General features: G+C 58.6%; 1 protein-coding gene across 1 annotated transcript; it reads right to left on the bottom strand.

The window, feature by feature from the left end:
• Positions 1-5,867: 5,867 nt before the first annotated feature.
• On the bottom strand, positions 5,868-11,962 carry BNIP5 (BCL2 interacting protein 5). The gene is made up of 5 exons (XM_014574686.4): positions 10,168-11,962; positions 9,235-9,369; positions 8,715-8,779; positions 7,903-8,166; positions 5,868-6,299 (listed from the first exon to the last, which is right to left on the bottom strand). The coding sequence occupies exons 1-5, from the start codon at positions 10,895-10,897 to the stop codon at positions 6,255-6,257; spliced, it is 1,239 nt and encodes a 412-aa protein (XP_014430172.3). The 5' UTR covers positions 10,898-11,962; the 3' UTR covers positions 5,868-6,254.
• Between the last annotated feature and the right edge of the window lie 218 nt (positions 11,963-12,180).

Below are 12,180 nucleotides of genomic sequence, written 5' to 3'. Positions count from 1 at the left end.
GCGTGGCCCCCTCCAGGAGACGTGTCCATGGGGGCTCCCCGTAGACCACAGGCACTGCAGCAAGCTGGCGCCACTCTCACAAGGCTGAGGCATCACCCGCTGCCCGTGCTGGCAGCTCTCCTGGGTCGCACTGCACGTCCGCTGGGCCGGAGCCTTCTTCGAGCCCTGCCTCCCGGAGCCAAGTGATCGCTGGCAACCTCGGCCATTGGGGGACGCAAAGCACCTCTCTGGCCCCTGGCTGAGGAGAAGAACTTGCATGTGGCCCAAGGGCGTCCTTATGCTCAAAGTCCAGAAGGCAAACACAGGCCCCGCCCGTAGGGTTGCCAGATGGTTGGAACAAAAATACCGAACACCCCCCCCCCCCCCAAAAAAAAACACCAGGAAAAAATTCTGTTGAAGAAAAAAAAGGGGGGGGACACCAAAGCTGTTGAGGGGAAAAAAAGGACTCCAAGACTTATTAAGCAATATATATATATATATATATATATAAGCATTAAAACAGCATGTCCCTTTTATGAGTGAGTGCAGGGATAGGAACAGGAGATTGGTTGAGCACTAAGACCCAGGGGAGTCATTGCTTCCCCCTGGTCTTTTTGCCAGCAGCTATTTTGTACCAGCAGCCTTGCGGAACCATGTAAACATGGGGTCTGGGGGCTGGAGGTGTTGGGGGCCGGGGTGGAGCTCGGGGGGGGGGGGGCAGGCACTGAGTGTTTGTAGGGTTGCCAGGTGCCCAGCATTTTCGCCTCCTGGCCAGGGAAAAAAATCAGAAAATACCAGCCATCTTAGGTGTCCAGTATTTTCTGAATTTTTTTACCGGACAGGGGGCGAAAATACTGGACTGTCCGGGTAAATACGGGTTGCCAGACACATATTTTAATTCTTTACAAGTCGCCATTTGAAGCCAGGCTGGGGTCACACTGCATGAGACAGCGTCAGGAGACACTGACCACAGGTCGTCTCTAGACCGGCTCAAACTACAGCCTTCGCCTTCAGAGTGGCTGTTTTGGGGGGATTCATTTGAGAGGCCTAAAAGGGGCCTGACCTTCCGAAAGCGCTGAGCCTCCATCTGCTGCAAACCAGGGGGTGACCCAAAATGGAGGCCAGAAATTCCAGTCCCTTTTGCAAATGGGGAGGGGGACTCTTTCTTTTGTGTGTTTGTTTGCTTCCTTGGATGAAGCTTCCTTTTTGCCAGCTGAATTGAATTCGTACAGCATCCCTCCCTGGGCTTTGACTGGTCCCTGAGCCTTGTGCCCCTGCGTTTCTAGGCGTCTGTGTGTCCTGGGGCTGATTCCGCCCCGAGGACATGCTGCCAAACAGACTCTGGCAGCTCAGAGCTCTGGCAGGAAACAGCTCCTTGGCATGTTGTGTTCTCTTCGCTTGCAATTTGCAAGGGTGAAAAAGACGCTCGGGGCGTCGTTGCTCCCCATTCACTCAGCCGGGGAAGGGGGTCCTGTGATCTCCATAGAAGAAGAGACTCTCTGTGCTGCGGAGGCGAGCGATTGGCTACGGAGACGCGTGTCCGACACGCTTCACTGGCAACTGAATGCTGAGGCTGGTGGGAATTGGCACCCAGGGACACGCTGTCCGTGCTGTGTCCAGCGTGTGCAGAAACCCTGCTGGGCCTCCGCACAACGATCTGCGGCAGGGTCTCAAATGATCCCGGCCCGCGACCCTTTCTGGGGCACCCGGCTCTGCCTGCTCATGCCAGTTTCACGAGGGCCCCAGGGGCTGTGAGAGCACCTGGGCCGAATGCAGAATCCCCAAGCTCCCACGGTGGCGTGGAGCGGCACTCCCAGGCGAGGGCTGAGCGGGGAACCCCCGAATGGGAGCCGGTAAGAGGAGCTGCGAGAAGGGGGCCTGCAGCCGGCAGGCATCCCAGAAGGGGTCTCCCAGACACTGGCTAGACGGCCAGCCTGGCGGTGGCTCTTGGGAAGTCTCAGGGCTGGGCACTTATACCAGTAGAGGCAAGAGGGCGTCTAGCAGGCAGAGAGAACGGAGAGCTCCCGGGGCAGAGCCTGCATAGAGCGGAACACGGGCCTCGGGTGGGGGACCCGGCCACCCAGCTGCAAGCTTGGGGTGACTCTTTATGATCTACGGTGGCTAATCTGCTACTAAATGAGCCCCCAGAGGTAGCTAGGTGGGGGAGACGAGGGGTGGCTCTGCGTGTGGGCAGGACGGGGGGTCTGGGTCCAGGGATGGTTGCTGGGTAGCGGGGCGGCAGACATCCTCTCTTCGCTGCCATCCCCACCCTCCGCTCACACGTCCTGCTCCCTAGTTCCTTCCGCTGCCCGTTCCCCGCCTCGCAGCCAGCGCGCAGGAACGAGTGAGTGGAACCCGCCTCCGGCCTGCCCTGCTGGCAGAGCGGCTGCTCTCGCCTCGTTCTTTTCCATGCCAGGCCTCCGGAGCCCTGCGAATCGCCCGGTGGCTGCGCGCGACAGAGCTATAATTACCGGCCAAGAGCCGGGCTGGGTTTGAGGCCAGAAGACGTGTAAGACCCAACCTTGTCCTTATCCTCTTACCAGCACGGAAGTTAGGACTAAGTGATTCATTAGATGCCAGGCGGACTTAATAATCTAACCCCGGCACCTTGGAAAGCGGGATTAGTGGGGGCAGGCACTCGGGTGGGTCTGCCCTTGCACCTGCTTGTGAGAGAGGGATGCAAATGAAGACATTTGAAATTGCAAATGAAGCCGGGATTGAAATATCCCAGGCTTCATTTGCATATTTAAATCCCGGCTCATTGTATGAGGAATAAGGGTGATTTCAAGAGAAGGGCTTTCTCTCGAATTAACTGCATCTTAACAGCATCTGTTGTTTCGAAATAGCACCGTAATGCGAATATGCAAATGAAGCATGGGATATTTAAATCCCAGCTTCCTTTGCAATTTCAAATGACTTCATTTGCATCCCTCTCTTGAAAGAGGGTGCAAGTGCAGACCTACCCTCAGCGAATCAGAGGCTCCACTAGCCCCCCAGCCCCCCAAGAATAAGAAACCCTTTGCTCTTGTGAAGCATCAGGAGAACACAACGCCCCTTGCAGGTGCTGTGTGCCGGGGCGGCGGGGCCCCTCACGGCCCTGGGGTGGCAGCTCCCCAGATGTGCTGTACAGCGGCGGGGCCCCTCACGGCCCCTGGGTGGCAGCTCCCCAGATGTGCTGTGCAGCGGAGGGGCCCCTCATGGCCCTGGGGTGGCAGCTCCCCAGATGTGCTGTGCTGCGGAGGGGCCCCTCATGGCCCCGGGGTGGCAGCTCCCCAGATGTGCTGTGTAGCGGAGGGGCCCCTCATGGCCCCGGGGTGGCAGCTCCCCAGATGTGCTGTGCAGCGATGGGGCCCCTCACGGCCCCTGGGTGGCAGCTCCCCAGATGTGCTGTGCAGCGGCGGGGCCCCTCACAGCCCTGGGGTGGCAGCTCCCCAGATGTGCTGTACAGCGATGGGGCCCCTCACGGCCCCTGGGTGGCAGCTCCCCAGATGTGCTGTGCAGCGGCGGGGCCCCTCATGGCCCTGGGGTGGCAGCTCCCCAGATGTGCTGTGCAGCGGCGGGGCCCCTCATGGCCCTGGGGTGGCAGCTCCCCAGATGTGCTGTGCAGCGGCGGGGCCCCTCACGGCCCCAGGGTGGCAGCTACCCAGATGTGCTGTACAGCGGCGGGGCCCCTCACGGCCCCTGGGTGGCAGCTCCCCAGATGTGCTGTGCAGCGGCGGGGCCCCTCATGGCCCTGGGGTGGCAGCTCCCCAGATGTGCTGTGCAGCGGCGGGGCCCCTCACGGCCCTGGGGTGGCAGCTCCCCAGATGTGCTGTGCAGCGGCGGGGCCCCTCACGGCCCCGGGGTGGCAGCTCCCCAGATGTGCTGTGCAGTGGCGGGGCCCCTCACGGCCCTGGGGTGGCAGCTCCCCAGATGTGCTGTGCAGCGGCGGGGCCCCTCATGGCCCTGGGGTGGCAGCTCCCCAGATGTGCTGTGCAGCGGCGGGGCCCCTCATGGCCCTGGGGTGGCAGCTCCCCAGATGTGCTGTGCAGCGGCGGGGTCAGTGCGAAGTGCGTCTCGGATCTGCCCGACACTGCGGCAGGGTGTACGTCGTATGCAGAACTGCACACGTATCAGAGCTGCCCATCTACCTGCCGTAGCACCAAGGGATGGATCTCTGATGACCGCAACTGACCAGGGCCTCAATTTTCTACCCAAGAAATTAGGGCATCGGCCCCCAGGCCGGCTGGCCACGCCCCGTGCAGAAAGTGCAAGCCCCCGTCTCCGCCTCTCCTCACATCCCGGCAGCCCTCAGTGCCCCCTGCCCCTGCCGTTTGGGGCCTGTGTGTCTAGCGATTCTAGCGCCAGGCGGGACCCCGCCCACCCTGTCTGGCCGCCTGTGCAGCGCCTGGATGCCCCCCTGAATTCCTGGCTGAACTGAAGCAGAACAGTCAGACAAACAGCCTGGCAGATTCCGGTGTCCGGGCCGGAGAGAGTCCCAACCTGCCAGGCAGCCCCCTGCTCCCTGGTGGGACAGATCCTGGGCCGGCTTTGCCCAGCCCCGCCCCCCACCTCTTCCCAGCCTGCCCCACCCGTCTCCTCCCTCCACAGGGCAGCAAGGGGCAGCCCTGGCTCCCATGGGCACTGGGCCTCACCCCCTGCTCACGAGGGGATCTCCCAGGCCGTAGCCGCAGCGAGGGATCTGAATGGGAGAGGAAAGGAAAGAGCAGGGAAGGGCGGCTTTGCCCCTTGCTTGACAGCTGTTTGCACCCCGGGCGTCTCCGACCAGCGTGAGCTGCTTCACTCTCCTGTCGCCCCAGCACAAGCCAGCTGTGCCCTGGCTGCTCAGCCCCGGCCGGGCCGGCGGGAGGAGGAGCAAGAGCCTTGGGTCATGGGCCACCTTGGCTTTGGAAGGGAGGAGACAGAACTGCACTGGCCCTGGAAGAAGGATTCCCTAGCACACGTGTAATGGGCGTGAAGGGACACACACACTCACACACTCACTCACTCACACACACACTCACACACTCACACTCACACTCACACACACACACACACGCTCACTCACACACTCACACTCACTCACACACACACACGCTCACTCACACACACACACACACTCACACTCACACACACTCACACACTCACTCACACTCACACACACTCTGCTACCAGCTGAGGCAGCCAATGATTTAAGGACAATTCCTGTCTCCACCAAGCAGCCCTGGAGGAATCGACGCCAGGGAGGCGCTTTTGGCTCGTTACGGGGAAGGCTGGATGTTGCCAAGGGCCAATGTTCAAGACCAGACGTAGCCGGCTGCTCAGCACGTGGCTGCCCCGCATCTGAAGCCCCTCGGCTCGCCAGGGCCTGGCCCAGCTCAGCTGCCCTGGGGATCGCTGGGGAGCCCAGGCTCTGAAGCTGCAGAGGGGGTCTGAGCCCCTACCTCTGCCCAGCTATGCTGAGGCCGCAGCCTGAGCCCTGGGCGAACGACAGGCCCCTGTGCACTCGGCCCGCGTTGGAAGCGGTTTGCTGGTGAGTGCTGGCGGAACGACACCATTTCCATCCGCCCCGGCCTGAGCCCTCGGAGGGGGCCTGGAACGCTCAGCTGCTGCACGCGGAGGCGTGGTGCCTGTTTTGCCCTGCAGTGCTCAGAAATGCCCCCTCCACTGCTCCCCCTGCATCTCCACCACTCGCATTGCAAACCCCCAGAGCGACAGGGCCAGCAGCAGGCGCTCTGCAGGGGGAGGTAAGACCCCAGCCGCAGCCGATGGAGGAGAACCCTCATTGGTTTCATCCCAGGCTCGAATACCAGAGCGTGGCTAGTGCCTGCCCAGGAGGGTCACCGTCCCCTGCAGAAATGTAAGATCATGAACCACTGTAAATAAACGACAGAGCAACAGGCGGGGAGCCCAGTGTAAAAAGCGTCCTATTCAGGAAGGGCACTTAGCACATACGCTTAGAATTCAGCAAGGGCTTCGAGCAATAGAAGTGAAACGTGTTTCTGTCCTGAGCTTCGAATGGTTCATAAGACTGAGCTGTGCTATGCAAATAGTCGGACTGAGGAGTATCGTGAACAGTCAGATACTGAATATCCATCCCTAGCTAGCTGGCTCCTTTTCTCCACGTTGACCTCCCCGGGACACGCTTTCTTCCGGGTTTAATCCATGTGCCATGATTTACCAAATGCAGGAGTCCCTGACAGCTGGTCCCTCCTGGCCCCGGGGGGTGCGGCTGGCGTTGAAGCTGCCATACGAACCGGCAGCAGCTCAGGAAGCAAACTTGTGGGGAGCAGTTTTCAGTCGGGGCTTTCACCGCTGCTAATGTGGAACTTCTCCCCGTCCTGCTGAGACAGAATAAAGCGCCGTGAGGCCCCGCTCCGCCTGATAATCACCAAGCTTGGGGAGTCCAGAGCTGCCCCATCGGTCTGAGCCAGCCTCTTACTATTGGGGGTCAGAAGGGAAATTTCCCATTTCTGCCACCTGCAGAGTTTCTGTGTGCGGGAGCCGCTGGCATGGGGCAGTGCTGCAGCACGGCTCCCCTGCCCGCAGCCTGCCTCCAGTGCCCCGCTAGCGGCAGGGCCCGGGCAAGAGAAGCAAGGATCTGCCACACAGCAGCTGTGACAGGCTCGGTGCTCCCGGACCGATGCAGCCCAGCTCCTCGCGGGGAATGAGTGAGGGCCATGTGGAGTGACAGGTTCCCCAGCCCTGATCCTCCCTGTGCAAAGTCCCCAGAGAAGCCACACCCACCACGGGGCTCCTGGGGGCCTCTCGGGAAGTGGTGCATGAAGCCCACGCCAAGCAGTGATGCACCAGGAGCAACCTGCTTGATCCCTGTGCCAGCCCAGGCCTCCAGCGGGCCAGAAGGGACCAGCTCGCCTGTGCTGCTCCGCCTGTTCTCTTTTGATGGCTGCCACCCCGGGTCTTGATTTATCTGTCTGACACGGATCCGTTGTGCAGGCCCTGAGACGACATAACTGCACTCTGGTGGGGGAGCCTTTGTCACAACGTTTTAGACAAAACGGGGGGGTTGTGTCAACGGGGCCTTGTTAAAAATTATTCTTTAAAAAAGTAATTTTCGAGGAAAAGAGTGGGGGGGGGGCTGAAAGCCCCCAGAACGGGAAGTTTGGTGTTGCTGACAGCAGACCCCATTTGAACAAAATCAGAAAGAAATATTTGGTTTTGCTTTGTCAGTGTTTCGTGTTTCCCACCCAGCTCCCGATGCCGGGTACGGAGGCTGGACTGAGTGATCCCAGAGGGTTTTCAAACCACTACAGTAGTTTCCCAGCCAGGTTCCGCAGAACCCTGGGGTTCCGCAGACCATCGCCAGGGGTTCTGCGAGAAATCGTGGAATAAATAAAGAATTTTTCTTCTTTACAATATAAGCTGACATATCTATACAGCAGCTCTTTACAAATACATTTTTCTGGACAATAATTTAGCAGTAATTGAATTGCGCTCCCCTCTGTCAACTTTTTCTGGCTCAGCAAATGTTTTCATAGGTAGGGGTTCCTCAGAATATGGAAAATTATTTTAGGGGTTCCTCCATGGGAAAAGGTTGGGAATCTCTGCATTACAGTATGAATCAGGACCACTGGGGCAGGGCAGGTGACGGGAGGGCGTATCTTATGGTTAAGCGCCTGGACAGCAGCTCAGGAGCTCTGGTTCAGCTATGAACCCTTCTGTGAGCTTAGCAAGTCCCTGCAGCTCCGTGCCTCAGACACCCCTCTGTTTGGCGCTTAGACTTTGTTCCTTTGTCAGTCGTGAGCGCGTCAGGGCCGAGCCTGGCTCCCGCTAAGGGACTGGGCAGCCCCTGGCAGCGAGGGTCGCAAGGGGACAAGAATACGATGATCGTGGGGGGCTAGATTCTCAGCTGGTACTCCTGGAGCTTTGCCACCCCCCGCCCCACGCCCCACGCTGGCATGGATGCTCCTTTCTCCAGCTTACCCTGACGTGCTTGCTGTAGGAGAACTGCACAAACGTATCCTGTAGATACTGGGTGCCAAAGCCCATGATCCTGTTCACCGCGTGGTTACAGATGCCAGCCACCTTGGCAGTTAAGTGCACCGCGAATGCAAATTGTAGCTCTTCCGGAGACATCTCCGGCCCTTGGGCCGTCACTTCCTTGCGGACATAGACATCCGCCAGGTGCTTGAAGGAGCTGTAGGAGATCTCTTGGAAGAACGTGGTGAGACTTGTGTCTTCTCTTATCTGTTTCCAAGGGAAGCCAGTCGCACGCGCATTCGTTAATATAAAACGTATCCCTTCAGCTGGGCGTCCCCGCCAGCCTCACAAGGTGAGCCCCCCGCCTTCCCGCCATTTCGATCCCTTCCTGCCAGTCCCCAGTCACACCTCTCCTCGCCTGGATCCGCCCTACACACAAAGCCAGCGCAAGGCCAGCCTGGTTTGGAGCCTTCGTGGTGTGCAGCCTTTGCACTGTCACATCCCCTTAGACCGGCCGTGGGCCTCCTAGACTAGCGAGTGGGCCAAGGAAGCAGCTGCCTCCACCGCACTGGGCCACAAGATCGTCGTAACCACTCTGGTGTCCCGGACAGGGCAGCTTGGCTCAGCGCTGGCGGACCTAGAACTGTGCCGACTGCGCTGCGATCGGCTGCAGAGGGAGCGGCCGGCTCTCGCAGTCAGTGCTGTGTGCAATCACCCCCACCCCACCCATCGCCTGGCCTGGCTCCACATGTGCCACGTGAGTAACCGTGGTAGGGAAACAACGACATGGACGGAAACCACAAGCCCCCCCTTACCTGCTCATCCAAGTGGTCCCCAGTGCTCTTGAGCAAGGCAACGATTTTTCTTATGATGGCTTCTTCTGCAGACGGATAAACACAAATTACTCCCAGGCTCTCAGACAGGCTCTTCTGCGAGCCCCAGCCACAGGGGCTAGGTTCCAATGCAGGCACTGAGAAGCTATTTTCCAAAAAGGGCAAGTGCAGCAGACAGTCCCCCTCGTGTTCCCGACGGTGTGGGCCTCAAGCCCAGCACACGCTCTACAAAAGCACCTCCTGGCAGGGCTGGGAATCTTGGCCGCCCAAGCACTTGGCTTACTGGTCACAAGGGCACCACTTATGGGGGGCAAGGGGCAGCCACCCAGGAGAGATTCCAATGTGCCCAGCTGATTAGCAGAGCCCGCAGCTGACTGCATGTGTTTCTACTGGTGGTGCACATCCACACATATCTTGATGCACAGAACAAAATTTATTCTGCACAAAAGTAGAGGGAACATTTCTCATGACTGTACAGGTCCTGGAACTAGGTGATACTGACCGGATTCAGGCGTGCCAGCAGGTCTTGATGGCCCTTGGTAACTCTGCTTCCTGTTTCCTTTGGATTCATTGCCCTGGATTATCTGTTGGATCTCTTCTGAGACTTGTGTGCAGTAAAGCTCTCGCTTTCCCCTGACTGCAAAGACAAGAGGAGGAGGTTTTTAACTGGGGTGACCTTGCTGACTGAGAGGGATTGTCAGACATGCCATGCTCCAATAGCCACTGCTGCACAGACAATCATTGAGCTTTGCCAACCCATGCTGAAAATGTACCAGCTGCTCCTTAAAGGCTATGTGCCAGCCCAGTAGCAGGGTGAGCACCAGTGTTGCCTGGAAGCTGAGCATGTGGACAGCCACCCAGGAGAGATTCAGGTCCTGCCTACCTGATTAGCAGCATGTGTTTCTGCTGGTGGTGCACATCCACACATGCCTCGGTGCACAGAACAAAATTTATTCTGCACAAGAATAGAACATTAGAAAGCTGTCTGACAGCCCCGTAACTCCCACTGAAAGTCATTTTAAGCCAGTGGGAGTAAGGCCAGGTCCACACCAGATACTTCTGCCAGTAAAATAATGTGAGTTTGGGGGGTGAGTCTTTACAGCTTCATACTGGCAAACACCCCTCACACAGACACAGCTTTCCTGGCAAAAAAGTCCTGTTCCCAGTATGGCTTGTTTTGTGCAGACAGCCGGTCTCAGTGGCACCAGCCCAAGAATTCTTTTGCCAGGACAAGCTGCATCTCCACCAGGCCTGTCTACACAAGCAAACCCTCTCCCGGGAAGACAAGGTCCTTGGCATCTGTGGGGCCTCTGAAAATCTCCCTTATGTCTCACCCTCAGTCATGCTTCTCATCATGAATCCCACATTCAGAGTTGGCCCTTAGTGCCCGCAGGGAACACGGAACTAGTTAGCTAGCAATGTTCTCCGCTCCCACCTGACGATGGCCGGTGACTGTTCCGCAGTGGAAGAAAGCTGGGCCTCTTTGCTTTCATCCCTGCTTCCATCCCCGCTTTCTTCTCCTCCTCCGCGGTGTGTTTCTTAAAGGAGAAAGCTCTCTTGAGGCTGGATCTCTTTTTACTGGGTTTCCCAGGCTGCAGTGATGCACTGGAGTTTACTCCAATTCTTGTAGCCACTTCTGCCTCCGTGCCAGTAGGAGCCCCCTGCAAGCTGGCTTCTTTTTCCTTTGTCTTTTTACAGGCGTGTTCTTTATGATCATCAGTGTTTTTCTGGAAGAAGAAATTCAGCAGCGCCTTGATCCAAGGGTGTTGGGTTTTCCCTGGGGGCAAGCTCTTCAAACCTTTTCCTTTTGGCTTCTGCTCCTCTTCGGTAGCATTCCCACAAGCCAACGGTTTGCTCTGCACACTGGCAGCATCTGCTGGCCTTGCTGCCCTGGCTCTGTCGGCTTGGCCCTTCCTCGTGACTAACCTGGAACCGGAGTACTCGTAGAAATCACTTGCTGCTCGCCGGAGCTTCCTCGTCCTCTTCCCCTGCACGCCCTTGGCCTCCTCCACCCTCTTCTTAGCAGCCAGGGAATCCTCACAGTTGCTCAGCGTGCGCTTGACATACATTTCCAGCACCTTCTTCGCTTCCTTCCTGTCCAGCGACAGGAACTTTCCCCTCGAGTGGCTCTCGCTTTCTCCTGGCTTGTTCCTCGGGGTTTCCATGGCTCAGACCCTACAACAGAGGAAGCCGCGCAGCTGGATTAGACAGCAGATGTAAACCAGTTGGCAGTTTGGCCCTCTGATGCCGCTGGTCAGAGACCAACCGTCTTTATTACGGTTACGCAGACAAACTCTTAGTGGGGTCGTACGCGTCCCTGGTGCCACGTTGACACACGCTCCGATCCGGGGTATGGATCGGAAAGAAAGGCCTGCGCGGAGGCAGGATGCTTTTCAACTCAAGCCGCTCCCTGGGGGCTGGGTCGCAGGCCAGGCTGCTCTCCGGACACAGGAGTATCAACCAAATACCATGGTGTGAAGCGCTAACAAACCAGCACGGCCACAGTGAAAGGCACCTGCCCAGGTTCTGCCTGGTTCCCAGCCCCGAGGATGCCGCGCACGCCGACACCGCTCCCCAAAGCCATTTCCCAGACAGCTCCTGTTCGGCCTGTGCCTTGATCCCCAGCCTCGCCGCTGGCCACTGCCACGGGGGGTCTCAGGCCACTTCCTGGTGGGTGGGGTCTCTACGCAGCAGAACTCATAGGCCAGCACTGAGCCATTGGGTCTGGGCTCCCAGCTTTCCCCGGAAGGGGGTCCCTGCAGCATGAGGGCTGGGAGCAGTGATCACCGAGCTGTGTGACTGCCTAAAACCCGACCTCCCCCTGGCTCTGCTTGGGCAGCGCCATTCCCTTACAGCGGAGGGCGAAACTCAGCCCGTGCAGGGATTCCACACAGCGCCAGGGCACCTCGCCTCACGTGCTCTGTGCTGGCTCCCTCTGCCTTACCTACAAGGTCAAAGTCCCCGGGGCTGAGCGGAGGGTCAGGCCTGAGCTCTGCTTTCCTAGCACGGGGCGCAAAACCCAAGATCGCACGGAAAAGCTGCGCTAAAGTAGCAGCACAACAGTGCAAACCGAGCGTGACCCCCGCCGACTGCTAGCCCGGCCCCCGTGCAGGTTTGCACTCGGAGCTGGAGCCCAAGGCTGTGAGCCCTCCCCACCCGGCCGCGTTGTGCCACAGAACTGCCTCTAGCACAGGGAGAGGGGCTATGGAGCCACCGGCAACTCTGCAAGCACCAATCAATCCCCCGGGGAATTATCTCGCCCGCCAGCTCAAAGCCAGGGCGGTTTGTTTCTATTGATTCTGAGCCATTGCAGGCAAATCATCTTTAGTCGCATTGATTGTATTTACCTTGCCGCTCGTAACCCTGCCTTGCTCGGCCTGTCTTTAGACAGGTGCCTTAGCCACAGCGCGCTAATGAGAATAGCGCTCCCCGGAACCTGGGCCGTTCT

The sequence above is a fragment of the Pelodiscus sinensis genome, chromosome 27 (assembly GCF_052426305.1).
Source record: "Pelodiscus sinensis isolate ZL-2025 chromosome 27, ASM5242630v1, whole genome shotgun sequence".
Taxonomy (NCBI): Eukaryota; Metazoa; Chordata; order Testudines; family Trionychidae; genus Pelodiscus; species Pelodiscus sinensis.
The sequence above is the reverse complement of the archived record's forward strand: the minus strand, read 5'-3'. Positions and strand labels throughout refer to the sequence as shown.

What these genes read in the sequence shown, in the direction of transcription:
- BNIP5 (XM_014574686.4), bottom strand. Translation starts at nt 10,897, where the DNA reads ATGGAAACCCCGAGGAACAAGCCAGGAGAAAGCGAGAGCCACTCGAGG. An exon ending in CAGTCACCGGCCATCGTCAG is followed by an intron (nt 9,370 to 10,167) that starts GTGGGAGCGGAG and finishes TTGTCTTTGCAG; the next exon opens with TCAGGGGAAAGCGAGAGCTT. An exon ending in CCTACAGCAAGCACGTCAGG is followed by an intron (nt 6,300 to 7,902) that starts GTAAGCTGGAGA and finishes CTGTCTCAGCAG; the next exon opens with GACGGGGAGAAGTTCCACAT.